The sequence below is a fragment of the Podarcis gaigeae genome, assembly GCF_964106915.1.
Source record: "Podarcis gaigeae genome assembly, chromosome: 4".
Lineage (NCBI taxonomy): Eukaryota > Metazoa > Chordata > Lepidosauria > Squamata > Lacertidae > Podarcis > Podarcis gaigeae.
Genome location: NC_139677.1, coordinates 90,297,394 through 90,314,617, shown reverse-complemented (window position 1 = coordinate 90,314,617; position 17,224 = coordinate 90,297,394). Strand labels below are relative to the sequence as shown.

The 17,224-nt window shown below is 44.4% G+C and overlaps 1 protein-coding gene across 4 annotated transcripts in view; it reads right to left on the bottom strand.

The window, feature by feature from the left end:
• Window positions 1–17,224, bottom strand: part of MTMR2 (myotubularin related protein 2) — a 43,757-nt gene that overhangs the window by 12,176 nt on the left and 14,357 nt on the right. For all 4 annotated transcript variants that reach the window (XR_014563600.1, XR_014563601.1, XM_083736729.1 and 1 more), the window contains exons 3-11: window positions 16,281–16,356; window positions 14,659–14,753; window positions 12,217–12,327; window positions 10,621–10,722; window positions 8,980–9,063; window positions 6,645–6,794; window positions 5,551–5,739; window positions 4,025–4,210; window positions 1,996–2,202 (exon numbers count right to left, since the gene is read on the bottom strand). Coding sequence is in view for 2 of the 4 variants with exons in the window: in XM_083736729.1 (XP_083592855.1) it covers window positions 1,996–2,202; window positions 4,025–4,210; window positions 5,551–5,739; window positions 6,645–6,794; window positions 8,980–9,063; window positions 10,621–10,722; window positions 12,217–12,327; window positions 14,659–14,753; window positions 16,281–16,356 (1,200 nt within the window). In the remaining 2 variants the exon portion in view is untranslated. The remainder of the gene's footprint in view (window positions 1–1,995; window positions 2,203–4,024; window positions 4,211–5,550; window positions 5,740–6,644; window positions 6,795–8,979; window positions 9,064–10,620; window positions 10,723–12,216; window positions 12,328–14,658; window positions 14,754–16,280; window positions 16,357–17,224) is intronic.

Genomic DNA, 17,224 nt, shown 5'->3' with positions numbered 1-17,224 from the left:
GTCTACTCTGAGGATGCCTTACCTGGATTAAGCCCTAAATGCGAGAGGAGAGCATAAACAGACCCACAGGACACAAAGTGACATACAAATTCATTTGACAGGCATGGATGTACACTTTCCTACCATTTCTGTTCCATAACGTATTTTTATTCTCTCTATGTTATAATATATTCATGCTTTTAAATGTACCATACTTTTCTTTTCCCAATAATTTTTAATATTTTTTTTCCAAATATCTTAAACACAATTCAGCTTAACAATATTATTCTCCTTTCAATCTGTATCTTATCCGAATTAACTTCCCTCCACCCCTCTTCTGGCTTCTCTGCATTGCTCTTATTTAAGCGTGTTTACTATATATACATTCTATAAATGCCTATAATTCCTTAATAATTTTTTGTATTATACTTTAAACATACAATCCTTATTATATTACAGCATTACATCTTATGGTCTAACCAAATGTTTACAATAAACGTTCTGAGTTTTATTTCAGTCCTGTGAGTGTCTTTATTTATATACAGTTTTCTCTAAGTATACCATAAATTTGGACCATTCTTTTTGGAATATCTCATCGTTCTGCTGTCAGATTCTTCCAGTTAGCTTTGCTATATCCGCATACTCCAATACTTTCTGCTGCCTAAATGTACTGTACTTTTCCATGTATCTGACAAGTTTTTTTATTCAAAAATTATGTTAAAAATTGGGGGTTGTCTTACACATGGATAGTGTGTAGTGTCTTACACATGGATAGAGTTGGAGATTGTTATTGTTGGCAAGGGCTGGTGTTGACTGGGTGGGTGATTGACAGAGGATAGGTGGCTTTTCCGAGGCGTGCAAGTGGCATTGTCTGTCTGGCGGGTGAGCGATTTTCGGCAATCCCCCCCTCTCCGAAAAAGCTCAACATCTCTGCCCCCATTTTCTTAATTTTGAGTCCCCCCCCCCACCTTATTCATGTACCCCTATGATGTTTTAGTTCATAATTCTGTATTGTGTTTTATTTCTGTGTTTTATTTCTGACTATCGGTCGAATAAAGGAAATTGATTGATTGAATTTTGAGTCCCCCAAAATAGGAGGAGTCTTATACACGTATATAAAAATACAATAAGTTGTTTGGAGAACAATAAGTTGTTGTTGTTGTTGTTTTCTCCAGTCCTTGAGAAAAGTGGGCATATAGCATTAAGCTCGTTACCCAAACTTCCTTGCCTTGCTGCCCTTTCTTAGACATTTTTGGAACTCCACCAATTCCTTGCCAACAGCCCTGGAGCAGGTGTCCCAGTTGTCTGCCCTCCTAAACCACCTCTTAAATCATTTAAGACAGTGGTTTTCCAATGGGTGGTCTGTGGATCTCAGGGGGTCCGCAAAACCCACCCAGGGGGTCTGTGGCACAATTCATACAACAAAAACTAACAAAGATATCAAAAGTTTCAAAAGTAGGAGGTCTATGGCTTGGCTTTTGAAAAACAGGGAGTCTGAAGCATTTTATCTAATTGGGAACCACCGATTTAAGATATAGCAGAGAGGCATGTAATTTTAGGGGGTGAAACTGAATTCTGCACATTTCTTCAATGGGGGGCCTTAAAAATATGTTTTTGGGTGTGAGGAATTCAAATCTGCTGCTATTTTTGTGTTTGAACAACATTTAACTTGGTGAGTCTTTGTCTGACGAAGAAGCACGTAAACTTCTTTTGGGAAACGAAAGAATGTTAGTTTTACCTTCTGAAAGTGTCAGGTAATATTAAATACTAACACTAGTGAAATAAGTGCAAGTATTTGGTAATCATTTTTAATGATTTCCATGCAATTTTTACACACGTTCCATTTACCAAGCAAAACAAAATGATTATTAATTTAACCAAAATATCTTTTGGATTCCCTGGTCATGTTACAACTTTTTAGCACCCCTCATTCCTGGAATGCGAAAGCTGAAAAATTCACACACACACCCTAAATTTCAGCAGTCAGTTTGGTAACTCCAGGGGTTGGCGACTCACCAGCTGGAATCTGTGCCCGAAACTCAGCCATTCCTTCTCCACCAGCACTTGAAAGCCCTGGATTGTCCGGTAGTAGCCGTCTAGCATCAGCATGGCAAGTGAGGTGAGCTGGGCTGTCCGGTCCCAACCATCACTGCAATGCACGACCACGGAAGTCTTGCCCGACTCCACTTTGTCGGCAATACGAAGAGCGCCAGCGAGAATCAACTGGGGAGAAAAGGAACCTTGCAGCTGCGATATCCATTATAAACCGAGAATGGCCTGACATAAGACAACATAAAGCCTCCCCCCTCCCCACACATTACAGAGGTGAGGACCGAACGAGTGAGAAAGGATGTTCCACAAGGAGTGATCACACGTCTTTTCTTCTTCTTTTTTTACAATTTTGCAACCTGCACGTGTTAGAAACTCAGGTACATAAGCTAGGCACCTGACAGCTCCTTAAACCAGGGTTACATTCGCCAAAGCGGAATGCCTGGTTCCATTTTTGGGGCCGGATAATACGTCTTTTGGGTTCCTGAAATTCATTCTGATTGTGAAGATGGAATAAAATGGATAGAATTCTATAGGATGTGCTGCTAGTGTGTGAAAACGGTCAAGATCCAAGGACCCCCCAGGCATGCACCTCCAGAGGTTGGAGACATCAGGCGCCATGCTGGTGCAGGGACATCTTCACTTGGTCGCAAGTGGACAATAGCAAGGTGCAAAACGCGCCTGGCGAATTTCGAATGCTGGATGTGTGCATTCATGCTAGAAAAATGCAACCTGTGCTGCTGATGGAAGTAGTGCTAAGCAAATCAGTCTCTTAACCTTAAGCCAAGAAAGAGTATTCTATATAAGATTGAATATCAATATACGTATCAAGACTTTGAGATTAGACCACTGAAGAAGCCCGGAAAACTATCTTGGGAGTGTGCTACCTGCAAGCCCCAGTAAAAGGGCCCCATCGGGGGTGAACAGCGGCCTTTTTACTACTTGGACTGCCAGGGCGAAACAGGTGCAAAAAGCCAGCACCCTGTCATCTACAACTTCATTGTCTACAACTTTATTAACATCTATCTACAACTCTACTAGCATCTCTCGGTATTGTGAATATCACCAAAATTACCTTTTGTTGGTATCGTCATGAACTTATCTAAAAGACTGAGTTAAGCATTTGAAAAATCTATTGAAACCAGACATTAGTTCATTTTAGGCTGGGTAGTTTGCAAGTCTTTGTGGCTTTGTTTAATGTTTTGTATTTTTCTCAGAAGGTTGATGAAGCATGTATAATTATAGTCCAATGCGTATGTGTGCATTCAGCAATATATAAAAGCACACAGAGGGCCCCGCTGGATCAGGCCAATGGCCCATCTGGCCCAGCTCTCTGTGCTCACAGTGGTCAACCAGAAGCTCATAAGCACAACCTGAGGGGCAACAGCACCCTTCCCCAAAACAGGTACTCAGAGCCACACTGCCTCTGAAAATGGAGACAGAACACAGCCACTGATAGCCTGATCTTGCATGAATTTCTCTAGTTCTTTCCGAAAGCTGTTGGCCATTGCTACCTCTTGTGGGAGTGAGTTCCACAGTTCCAGCTAAGGGCAGCTGCTTTCTATGTCTCAAAAGGGACAACGTGGGAGCATTTCAAGACTTACTGCTCCTAAGGCTCATCATCTACACACTCCTTTAACAAACCACATATTTTTCAGTTTTGTCTTCTCCCTCCCTCTTTCAAAATGTGGGGCCGGGGGAGAGACTTCTTTTGAAGAGGCAGCCAGGTTCCTACATAAAACACTCAGATGAATTAAGCTTCCACTCTCGATGGTCTCTTAGCTGCAATGTTGCAGCAGCTTCAGTCACAGAACATCTAGGCTTCTGCATCTCTGACGCTGCAATTTGCTGGTGCTGTAACCGGCCAAGGATGGGGGGAAGTTGCCGAAACCACACCGGTAGGAGAACCCACACATTGCCATACACACTCACACACACACACACACACACACACACACACAAAAACAAACAAACAAACAAACACACATCAACGTACCTTGATGTGTTCCAGCCAATGGGTGGATTCCAAATTAGACAGCCAGTGCGTCTCTTCTATGTTGGGATAGACAATCTCTTTCAGCTTCCTCAATGACTCTCTCATAACGTGGATATTATGGATGTCCAGGAAAACCAACTCTGCATTCTGATAGGCGTCCTCACTTTCATAACCTCCTCCTTTGGCCTGAAGAATAAAATGAAGGTTAGACCACCTTTGTCCTGAGTAAGACCCTAAGCTTGCAGGTTGAACTTTCGCCTAGTGTGTTGCCCTACGGCAGGGAGAGGGAATCTGTGGTGCTCAACAGATGTGGCTTATGGGATAGGACCATCCAACTTTTTAGAATGCCTTTTGGGGACTGAGTGCTGCATTAAAAAATGCTGCTTTGATTTACCACTCTTTTAATTCTACTGCCCCTTTCTAATTGTATTTTTAATCAAGTGTTCTGCTGGGCTAGATCCAAGCCACCCCTTCTTGGCTCAAGACCCGGGCTGCATATACACACAGAGCACATGGCTTCCCCCCAAATAATCCTGGTAACTGTAGTTTGTTAAGGGTAGTAAGGAATTGCAACACGGTGAGGGGTAAACTACAGGCCCCGGGATTCTTTGCAGCCCCAGTGAAGGCACCTGCTAGAGGAAGGACAATTATCGATCAAGTCCTCCTCCTTTCCTTTCTTCAAGTTCCAGAACAATCTCCCACACTTTTCCAGAGCTTCCAACCCTCCAGAGAACATTTCTGGGAGGAAACGGTGGGGGGGGGGGGGAGAATCTTATACAGTATCAGGTTTTCGGCTTGTTTGTTTTTGATTACTGCTCAGATTCCTCAACACTGTTGGATAAGGATGGCGAACCTTTTACAGCAAAGGGCTTCTATTCCCTTTTTTGGGGCAACATTTCAAGGGCCACATGCCAGTGGCAGGCAGGGCCAGTGCCAAAAGAGGGTCAGAAACCAAGGAAAACATTACTTCTGTGCACCAGGGAGTTTTTGCACACACTTATACACCCAGGCGGGACGCGAGTGGCACTGTGAATTAAACCACAGAGCCTAGGACTTGCCGATCAGAAGGTCGGCGGTTCGAATCCCCGCAACAGGGTGAGCTCCCGTTGCTCGGTCCCTGCTCCTGCCAACCTAGCAGTTCAAAAGCATGCAGTGCAAGTAGATAAATAGGTACCACTCCAGCGGGAAGGTAAACGGTGTTTCCATGCGCTGCTCTGGTTCACCAGAAGCGGCTTAGTCATGCTGGCCACAGGACCCGGAAGCTGTATGCTGGCTCCCTCAGCCAGTAAAGCGAGATGAGCGCCACAACCCCAGAGTCGGCCACGACTGGACCTAATGGTCAGGGGTCCCTTTACCTTTACCTTTATACACCCAGGCATTATCAGAGTTCAGGCAAACCAAACCAGGGCCAGTGAGTGGGTTGGGAAGAGAACAGAGGGCCAGACAGAGGGGCTCTGAGGGCCACATTTGGTACCCAAGCATGAGGCTCCTGACTCCTGCTGCTGGGAAAGGCACGATTATCTAACCTTGTTGGCTACAGCGTTCACACTTGGCCTGGCATCGAAGATGAATATCTTGTGGGACTGAGCGTTGGAGTCCATGATGGACTGCAGATACTTCTCATCCTCTTTGCTCCGTTTCCCGCTCACGCCCACCATCGGCTGGCTGCAGCGTGTGACCGTGGCTTGGCTTTCCGGGTGAATCCAGGACAAAACCTTTCGAGGAGAAGGAAGGCTTTATTTATTCAAAAAGAAAAATAAATATGAGGCCGAAGAAACAGACCACATCTGCACCATACGTTTAAAGCTACTACGCCACTTTAAACAGCCATGGCTTCTCCCAAAGAATTCTGGGAGCTGTACGTTAAGGGTACTGAGAGGAGTTGCTGTTGTTGTTGTTGTTTAGTCATGTCCGACTCTTCGTGACCCCATGGACCTGAGCACGCCAGGCACTTCTGTCTTCCATTGCCTCCCGCAGTTTGGTCAAACTCATGCTGGTAGCTTCGAGAACACTGTCCAACTATCTTGTCCTCTGTCGTCCCCTTCTCCTTGTGCCCTCCATCTTTCCCAACATCAGGGTCTTTTCCAGGGAGTCTTCTCTTCTCATGAGGTGGCCAAAGTATTGGAGCCTCAGCTTCAGGATCTGTCCTTCCAGTGAGCACTCAGGGCTGATTTCCTTCAGAATGGAGAGGTTTGATCTTATTGCAGTCCATGGGACTCTCAAGAGTCTCCTCCAGCACCAGAATTCAAAAGCATCCATACTTCAGCGATCAGCCTTCTTTATGGTCCAGCTCTCACTTCCATACATCACTACTGGGGAAACCATAGCTTTTACTATACAGACCTTTGTTGGCAAGGTGATGTCTCTGCTTTTTAAGATGCTGTCTGTTGTTAGGAGGCCCCAAAGAATTTTTTGAGAATTTTTTTTAGGATTCCCCAGAACGGTTCAGCAATCAATCTCTCTTCACATGGAACTCTGGGAATTGAAGCTCCGGAAGGGGAATACGGGCCTTTAACTACAACTCCCAGAATTCTTTGGAGGAAGCTGTTTAAAGCGGTACCGCGGCGCTTTAAAGGCATGGTGTGGCTGCGGCCACAGTAAGAGACAACGTTAAGCTTACAGGTATGCGTCCCCTGGATCGGAATGCAGCTACTCGCTTCAGTTCCTCGTCCGAGATGTTGGCAGGAACCACCAGGAGGGCAGGGTAGGTGTCGCACAGTTCGTACTGCTCATTCACCTTGGTAATTCTCCAGCTTTCATTAGGAATCCCCTGTTTTGGAAAGAGATGGAGATGTTTGGGCTTCCTGTTCCCATCATTCAAATGGAATATAATAATATAATAATTCTTTATTATTTATACCCCGCCCATCTGGCTGGGTTTCCCCAACCACTCTGGACAGCTTCCAACAGAATATTAAAATACAATAACCTATTAAACATTAAAGGCTTCCCTACACAAGGCTGCCTTCAGATGTCTTCTAAAAGTCAGGTAGTTGTTTATTTCCTTGACATCTGATGGGAGGGCGTTCTACAGGGCGGGCGCCACTACCGAGAAGGCCCTCTGCCTGGTTCCCTGTAACCTCACTTCTCGCAGTGAGAGAACCGCCAGAAGGCCCTCGGCACTGGACCTCAGTGTTCGGGCAGAATGATGGGGGTGGAGACGCTCCTTCAGGTATACTGGACTGAGGCCGTTTAGGGCTTTAAAGGTCAGCACCAACACTTTGAATTGTGCTCGGAAACGGAAATGGAAGCGCTTACATCAATACCTGCCTAAAATGTAACAGGAGACAAAGGGAGTCAAATATACTAGAGGAATGCAGGTTGTTGGGGAACAAGAGCAGAAGAAGGTTTAGTGCTTATGTCCCAGCTGATCCAACAGGACCCTGATAGTAATAATAATAATATTTATATGCTGCCTATCGGATTAGTTTGCCTCAGCCACTCTGGATGGCTCCAAGAAAATATTTAAAAAAAACAATAAAACATCAAACATTAAAAACATTCCGATACAGGACTGCCTCCAGATGTGAACAGAAAGTTGTGTATTTATTTATCTCCTTGACATCTGGTGGGAGGGGGTTCCACAGGGCAGGTGCCACTACCGAGAAGGCCCTTTGCCTGGTTCCCTGTAACTTGACTTCTTGCAGTGAGGGAACTGCCAGAAGGCCCTCGGAGCTGGACCTCAGTGTCTGGACTGAACGATGGGGGTGGAGAAGCTCCTTCAGGGTATACTGGGCCAAGGCCATTTAGGGCTTTAAAAGTTCAAGGAAGTTATTTAGGATTTCTACCACCACCGTTCTCCAAAACCCCCCGGCAATCTAAAAATGATTTCGGAGCTGGTGACAGGGGAAGCTGTCTTTCACAAAGTCAAATCATTGGTTCGTCCAGCCCATTACTGCTTACACCAGGCTTCCTCAATGTTTAGAGACTACAATTCCCATCTTCCCTGACCACTGGTCCTGCTAGCTAGGGCTCATGCGAGTTGTAGGCCAGAAACATCTGGAGGGCTGAGTTTGAGGAAGCTTGGCTTAACACTGATTGGCAGCGGTGCTCAAGGGTTTCAGACAAGGGTCTCTGCCTGGAAATACCAGGGACTGAACCTTCCACATGCAATGCAGATGTTCTGCCACTGAGCTATCTATGGCCCTTCCTGAAGGGATATGCTGTTGCTCCTTGCTTCCGTGATAAGAACACAACCATGGAATATGAATTGTAGCACAATTCAAGAGTCAAGACGCTCATATGCTTGGTATCACACACACACACACACACACACACACACACACACACACACACACACCAATAGTTGGTATCCTGATAAAAGGTCCTCATGTAGGCACAAAGACTTTGAACTGAGACCTTGGGGAGTTGAGCACTACCTTAAATTGACCAATATAAACTCCATATAAATCCTCTTATGAATAACCTTTCGGCAAGATTGTCATAGAATGCAAGACGAGTGCTTTCTTCTGGCGAGACAGAGCCCATTGCGCCTTTGGGTGCTTTTGGTTCGCTGAGCCTGGGAGAAAGTAACAGCATACAATACAGGCTTGATGCTGCTTTTTAAATTTTGATTAGCCATTGGCCCGCCTTCCCCAACCTGTTGTTCTCCAGATGTTTTGGACTACAACTCCCATCATCCCTGACCTCTGCTCATGCTGACTAGAGATGATAAGGAGCTGGAGCCCCAAACATCTGGAGGGCACCAGTTGGGGAAGGCTGCAGTCCAGGAGTGTCAGAATTCCTCCTTGCTCTTGCCACTCAGGGTGGCTCCTGAGCCAGAATTTGACCAACCAAGTTAAAAATTATTTAGTGCAGTGCTTGATCTGGGCCCAGCTTGGACTTGGGTTAATAAGTTCACCTACAGATCAGAGGTTCCTCAAGCCTAAATCAATAGTATACAATTTTGACATACAGGAAGGAGTGTAAATCAGAGGTAGAATGCAGGTGCTTACCTGCCTCCTGTACTCCACAACAGGATCATAAACCTTCCAGCCATTTTCTGGGAAAACTTCTTTGTATTCAAATGCAAAAAGAGACTTAAAAACGAGAGACAGAGAGAGAAAATCAGTTCTTTTCAGCTCATTTTCCATTTTATTTGGCATCTCAAATAACAATTTCTGCACAGTCTTTTTTGTTTCTATAACACTGAGGCATGAACAAAAAGAAACTGTCTTTGTACGTTGTAATTAACACATCAGCGTACACTTCTTCATATTCCTTTGTATTCTGATCTATTACCTACAAAATCTCCAAGGGAGTGAAAAACTGGGGAGAAAAGGGGGCTAGAGAGAAAAGGGACTTTGTGTGAAAAGAATTATATTTTCTGGCAGTGTAAATGCAGAGCAGTCTTTCAAGGCAACATCACATGGCTGAAACGTATTCCTTTTTTGTGATGGTTGCCTATGGCAGCCATTTTGTGCCAGCACCCACAGCATTATAATTATAGAATGATAGAATTACAGAGTTGTAGAGTTGGGAGGGACCCTGAGAGTCATCTAATCTAACCCCCTTCAAGGCAGGAATCTCAGCTGAAGCATCCATAACAGATGGCGATCCAATCTCTGCTTAAAAGCCTCCAAGGAAGGAGAGTCCACAACCTCCCAATGGAGACCGTTCTACTGTCAAACAGTTCTTACTGCCAGAAAGTTCTTCCTGTTGTTGAGTCAGAATCTCTTTTCTTTTAACTTGAAGCCATTGGTTTGAGTCCTACAAACTTTAATTATCATTAAAGTTATGACCTGCCCTTCACCAGAAAGTCTCAGGGCAGGTTACAACAATTTGAAATTCAAAATTAATTCACTTAACGAGTATCCTGGCTTTTTAAAACCAAAAACAGCCATGGGGGTGCTCATGTTTTGTGGTGCGCTATGAGGAGGCTACAATCAGTGGTGGTACCAGTATTTTTCACCTCAGGAATGGCGAGATTGTCAGGATCTCAACTGCCACAATTTGGATTACAGTGTGCAGTTATGGGGTAAGCTAAACCAGCGATGACCTGGAGGGTTATTGCCCGAGTCTAAGGCTGCAAGCACCAGTAGATTTCACCCAACATGCTCCAAATTGCCGCTGGGAAGCTTGGGGAATAAAAGTTCCCAGATCTCCCAAGCTCAAGATTAAGCCGGAGCCACTGGGAATTCTTTTAAGGTGTACCAGATTTAACATATAAACTAAGAGAGCAAGAAGAACATATGTTTAAAGAAGAAAACGTTTAATGAGTATGTGGAAAATAATGGTGTCCAGCTGAAAATGCTGGCAGCCTTAAGATAAATTCAACAGAGTAAATAATTCTTGATGGATGTAGTAGTAGAAAACCAATTGGAATGGTTATTGTAAAATATACAGGGATGCAAGATATGCAAAATGAACCATGGAAAGAGAAGAAGGGAAGTTGCTGGATATTTTAAAGTTTGTAAAATGTTTATTTGAAATTGTAAAGCAGAAAATTTAATAAAAATGTTTTTACTGATGGAAGATTGTCATCCACTATGACCCAAAGTCATAAGAATGGCTAAATTCATGTCATTCTCTTAAGAATGGCTAAATTCATGTCAATTTTACCATGCGCGCCACAAGAGCAACAGAAAAGCACTTACCAAATGATTTGACACGGGAAACGCGTATTTTGTCAAGTTCTCAAATATGGACCTTCTCGTGCGGCCCTCGGGGCGATGCGCAAACCGAAGGTTCCGGACATCCTGGAAAATGTTAGGCCAAACTCAGCAGACCAGCCTTCTGCAATCGGGGGCCCTCCAAATGTCATTGAACTACAAATCCCATCGTTCCTGACCACTAGCTACGCTGGCGGGGGCTCTTTCTTACCCCCAAGTAGAACTGCAATATCTTGAAGGGGAGAGTTAGGACACAGCAAGAAGAGCACCTACATGACTGCAAGGATCAAACATTTTACACTTGACTTTACGGTGCAGGGTAGAGCCTTCTTTGGAATCCCAAAGACCTCATATTTCAGTTCAAATAGGAACAGATGCCAACGACAGAAACAGATGAGTCGTTCCCATGATGGGCTGAAGGTCTAAAAGGCTTGGGGTTGGTTTGGCTATGTTTCTGTGCATCTTCTGAAACCTCAGTACTATTGTTGTTGGCCTCTATCTGTATCAAGAGACAATGGAGTATGCCTCCAGGGGTGAAGGCAAACCGATGTGTTAGCAGCACCAAAGTGACCTCCCAGGGGTACAAGCCTGGGCAGTGTGTATGGAGGTTTCAATATAGAGCACTGGGGGGAAAATATACCGTATTTTTTCATGTATAAGACGCCCCCATGTATAAGAGGACCCCTATTTTTTGAGCCCCAAATTAAGAAATAAATAATTGCAGCATTCTGTGTACAGTGGACCCTCGGATTACATTACCCTTGGGTAACATAACTTTTGGGTTGTGAATACGGCAACCCTGGAAGTGTATTCTTCCGGGTTTTGCCATGGGCGCATGCGCAGAAGTGCTCTATCGCGCCATGCGCAGAAGCAGCACCTCTACTTGCGGATTTTTTGGGGTACGTACGGACCCCTGGAACGAATTACGTTGGTATCCAGAGGGTCCACCGTATAAGATGACTGCCAGTTTTAAACTAAAAAAATTAGGGGGAAATATAGTCTTATACAGGGGACGCAGGTGGCGCTGTGGGTTAAAGCCTCAGCGCCTAGGACTTGCCGATCGAAAGGTTGGCGGTTCGAATCCCTGCGGCGGGGTGCGCTCCCGCTGCTCGGTCCCAGCGCCTGCCAACCTAGCAGTTCGAAAGCACCTCCGGGTGCAAGTAGATAAATAGGGACCGCTTACCAGCGGGAAGGTAAACAGCGTTTCCGTGTGCGGCTCTGGCTCGCCAGATGCAGCTTTGTCACGCTGGCCACATGACCCGGAAGTGTCTCCAGACGGCGCTGGCCCCTGGCCTCTTAAGTGAGATGGGCGCACAACCCCAGAGTCTGTCAAGACTGGCCCGTACGGGCAGGGGTACCTTTACCTTTACCTTATAGTCTTATACACGGAAAAATACAGTATTTTCTTCTTGGTTTAGCCAACTCAGCTTCAAGTCCTACATGGCAGCTTTCTGAGGGCTGTTCTATTTAAAGTCAGCGAAGAGGAATTTAAAAACATGTGATTTTTAGGAACATAACAGACCACAGCTGTGGAGCAAGAACCTACCCAAAATCCACCAACCATAGATGGATCTGCTTTACCTTACACACAATCTCAAGGCCATATGAATTTTCGCCGCGGCTAGAAGCGCCTCCAATTTTCTCCACTCTGTTGATCACTCCCAGAGGACCATCAAGAACAAACGGAGGGTCCTGGGGAGGAAATGTAGTGTGTTAGTGAGAAGTCTAAAACCTCCTAAAACAAAGCACAGTCGTACCGTGGAAGTCCGTTCGACTTCCATAACGTTTGGAAACCAAAACACAGCTTCTGATTGGCTGCAGGAAGCTCCGGCAGCCAATCGGAAGCCCCATCAGATGTTCGGCTTCCAAAAATAGTTCACAAACCAGAACAGTCACTTCCGGGTTTGTGCGTTCAGGAGCCAAAACGTTTGAGAATTCAGCTGTTCGAAAACCAAGGGACGACTGTATTACTGTTAGACAGAGCTTGGAGCACCCAAAAGCTGAACGTCTTGATGACGAGGACGGAGATGCATTGATACAGTCACATTCCACTTTCCTTTCCCCATAGAACATGGGATTCCAGGTGGTTGCCCATCCAGGCACAGACCAGACTACTTGGTTGCAGCACAGTGGTGGCATCAGTGCCTTGAGACAATTCCACAGGACCAATAAACTCATGAGCGTGTAAAGCTAACTCGTACCAAGTCAGAAACTGGTCCACCTAAGCCAGTATTGTCTGCTATGACTGACAGTATATTCTAGGCTCGGCAGCCACTTACAAATTGCCAAAGAAAGAAAGAAAAGAAAATGCATACTCAAAAAGACTCAGATTTGCCTAGAAATGCATATGCTAATTCATAAAGATAGAGGCAAATTTGGAAATTGCGTGTGGTACCTAACTGCATAGGTCTGCTAGAGCAGCCTTTCTCAACCTGTGGGTCCCCAGATGTTGTTGAGCTACAACTCCCATCACCTGTAGCTAGCAAGGCCAGAGCTCAGGGATGATGGGAGTTGTAGTCCAACAACATCTGGGGACCCACAGGTTGAGAACTGCTGTGCTAGAGCAAGGGCTTCGGGCTTCGCAAAGGGGCTTCACAAAGAGACCTCTCCTTATGTTCCTCATGGAGCTCTCCATTACAGCTGGGCAGCATGCGGTTTTCAACATGGCAATAAATCACCAGCTAAAATTGCGACATACCAATATGTCACAATGTCTGAAATAAGGATGGAAGTATGTAGCGGCGAACAGCAGGGCTGGGCGATATCTGGTTTTCAGCACCAGCGAAAACATCGAGATATACTGCTCTATCATGAAGCTTGAAATAAGGATGGCGCTATGTAGGGACATCGGCTGGCTTCATGTCCCCACCCCTCCTGCATTGTGATTTTTGCATAGCATGTGCGCACACACACACACCATGATCTACAATATATTGCCAGTTCAAAAATTATGAAACTGGTATCACGATACAGACTTGAAACCAGTTTTGGGCAACATCTCTTGCCCAGCCCCAACACACATAATGATTCAGGATATATTGCCAGGTCAAAAAACTATGAAACCGATATCACAATATGGATTTTGAACCAGTTTTGGATGATATATTGTCCAAACCTACTCTCAATTTATTTTTTAAGGGGGGAGGTGTCCCCCCTAACCCTTCAGGCCACGCATGGGGAGAATGGGGGAGAAGTTCCATGGAGCAAGTGGAAATCCTTTCACTAGGCAGGCATGTCCAATGCCCAACAGACTGTGATCTACTCCCAGTATAAAAAAAGGGCAGTGATCTACCCATTGTCATTAGAGGAGTGGGGGGGTGGATTGCCCAGAGCTGTTGAACTTTTTTGGGGGAGGACGATTGGGGGAGGAGGATGATAAGGATCCCGCTATCTACCAGGGGATCTACCGGTAGATCGAGATCTACTGCTTGGACACCCCTGCACTGGGGGATATATTTAGTTGGAAACTACTCAATGGCTATACAGTCATACCTCTTGTTACCTTTGCTTCATGATACGTTTGTTCAGGTCGCGTCCCACAGCGACTCGGAAGTACTGGAAAGGGTTACTTCCGGGTTTCGCCACTCGCGCATGCGTTCCTTTCAGGTTGCGAACAGGGCTCCGGAACGGATCCCGTTCACAAGCAGAGGTACCACTGTAGTTGGACTTCATCCCAAAGGCACACTCCTCAATTTTCTCCCAAGACAAATGGACACCAACCAACCAACCAACAAGACTCCTCACCATATTGGGGAAGACTATGGCCAGGGCGCTGGCTTCTTAGGGTTCTTTCTCTTTAAACTAGACTTGGATGAGACAGCAGCCCAAAGAACAGGATGTTTCCAAAAGAGGACCATCCTCTGTAAAATGGGACGCAGAGGTCGATCCCCAGAACTGGTCGATCCAGTTCTTTCAAAGCATGCACTCTCTACCACTGAGCTCCGCCCCTTCCCAGCTTGCACTTGAAATAAATAAGGTACCCCCCCCCAAAAAAAGTGAAAAGTTGCTCAATTTGAGCCTTACCCTTTCCATGCTTTTAAAATATAGCCTGTAATTTGTAACTGTCAGAGTTCCTCTAATGGCGCCGGTGAATGGGCAGATGTGAGTAACATCTTTTGCTAGGAGAAAGAAAGAAATATGTTATATATACATATTATATGCATTTCCACATGGAGGTGCTGCAATGAGGCTTGGAACACCTTTCAATGTCTCTCAAAGCAGGTGAGGAGGAAGCTTTCAAGAGATGGAGCTGAACGAACAGCCTCTGTCCCAGTGGTTCTCAAAGGCAGGAGACGATGGTTAAGTGTTGTGGGACGATTCAAGGGCAATCAAATAAGCATTTAAACATTTCAGTGCAGTATAGTATCATTTACTCTTTTAAAATTTGCAGAATATGATTTTCAAAATCAAACACAGCTAGGAGTTGCTTCTTTTTGCTTTCCAGAGTTATTTCTTATATATAAAAATAATTCAGTGTGGCGCAAGCAAATTTTTATTCCGAAAATGTGGCCCAGAGAATAAAGTTTGAGAACCACTGCTATCCTTTTAAATTTGTTGTGGTTGTGGGTGGGAAGGTTTTTGTTTTGCTCTTGTTTTCATTATGTATTTTGTATTTTTATCTCGTAGTTTAATGCCATGAACCGCCTTGAGATCTTCGGATGAAAGGTGGTATACAAATTTAATAAATGGAACAATAATAATACCGGTAATAATAATAATAACTGCAAGTCCCACAATTCCTGGCCATTGGTCTTGTTTGCTGGGCCTGATGGGATTTGTAGTCTAGCAACCCCTGGCGGGCCAAAGAGTTTCCTGCTCTAAGGTGAAATCAGCTCAACTTGTGCTTTTCCTTGCCACTGAAAAAAAACATTAAAAGCTTCTTCACAGTGGCTCTCCTTCAGTTTCACCAGGAGGAGTGGGTGCGGTAATGTAAATGATGACTAAAGAAAGGGAATTTCACACCTCATACCCACACTCAGGCATATGGGAGTAGCATCATATAACACTGTTTATATCTATCCAGCCTAAGAGTACTGTTTTATGGATAAATAATGAAGATGATGGCCCTTTCTGGCTTTCCTTGAACATCTTGGCCAAACGTGCTTTGCGCTTGTCCCTTCCCCCCAGCAAAAAACCAAAAAACCCCTCTGAAGTTCTTTAACAACTAACTAACCTATCCATAGTCATAGATACACAAGGGTTTTACATAACTATTTACTAGCTGGTTATCGTTCCTGAACACAGAAGGAGTTTCAACAAAGGGAAAGAGCTTTCTGTTCAGTCCTAATAAAAGAAACAGTGTGTTTTGTTCCGAGAAATGACTTCACGTTTTCCTTTCTCTCTCTTATAAAAGGGAAAAAGTGGTATCATCCCATTTCTTCTATTCCTTTTGAATAAATAAATGGGTTTTTAAAATAGATTTTTCAACAAAAGCGACAAATAAATGGAGTACAATTAAGGTTGGGGTACGGAGGTCAGTTGAAGTACAAATGATAGGAGCTCAGTCTTGATTTAACATACAGTATGCTGAAAAATAAAGGAATGTCTGATATTAAACCATTGTGTCTGCTTGTCATACCTATGTATGTGTAACCCAGTGCCATCTACACTGGGGAAAAACGTCAAAGAAAAATATCTGCACATACCCATGTCTTTAATGGTTTCTCCTGGTAGCAACGGGGGCTCCTCCATTTCAGCCAATTTATTAGATTCCCTGAGAACCTAAAATGAAAATCAGCTACATCAATGTTAAATACTTTTTAAAAAGATTATTTTATGGTTTTCCAGATAATGCCAAGATGAACAAGCCCCTTGTACAGAGGTACAGCACTGATTTTCATAATAAGACAATACAAATGATATTGCCCATCACACAGAAGTATATTTCTACAGGGTGAGTCTTTTAAAAGAGGCCCCATGGAACATATGCACTCTGTATCCACGGAGCCTCTTTTAAAGGTCTCACCCTGTATAAGTCTCCATGTGAATCAGAAACTCCACATTAATGTTCTTTTTTTGAACAGTATATGAAATAAAACTAAGCCAAGCTGAATCATATAAGTTATCGGACTTCTGGGTGTTCCTTTGTGCAGTTCATTAGTTCTTAGTTGGGGTAGGAATGACTAAATCCCACAGTTCCAAAGACCAGGCTTGTTCATAAACCAACCATCTGAAGTTTTACTCTTTCCATTCGTGAAAAAAATTATAATTATCCACTGATAATTGGATGCACAATAAATGAAATAATGGACAGTCTGCTGCCATTCTTTCAACGTGCCCAAAAATCAGTCACACGAAGCAGCTGCTTCGCTCCAGTTGTCACACAATTCCTGCCTGAAAGTTGCTTCTCTGTAGGACCTGCGCAGCAAATTGTACATGTAGATTGCAATTTGTGACAAACCTGGGGAGCCTATGACCCTCCAAATGTTGTTCCAGATTGCCCAGCCAGCATTGACAATGCCCTGGGTTAAAGTAAGTGTGTGTGTGTGTGTGTGTGTGTGTGTGTGTGTGTGTGTTTTAAAAACAATATACTGACAACAAGGACATCTTGCACCAATTGCTGGAGTTATTCCTTTTGCACTTTTCTCTT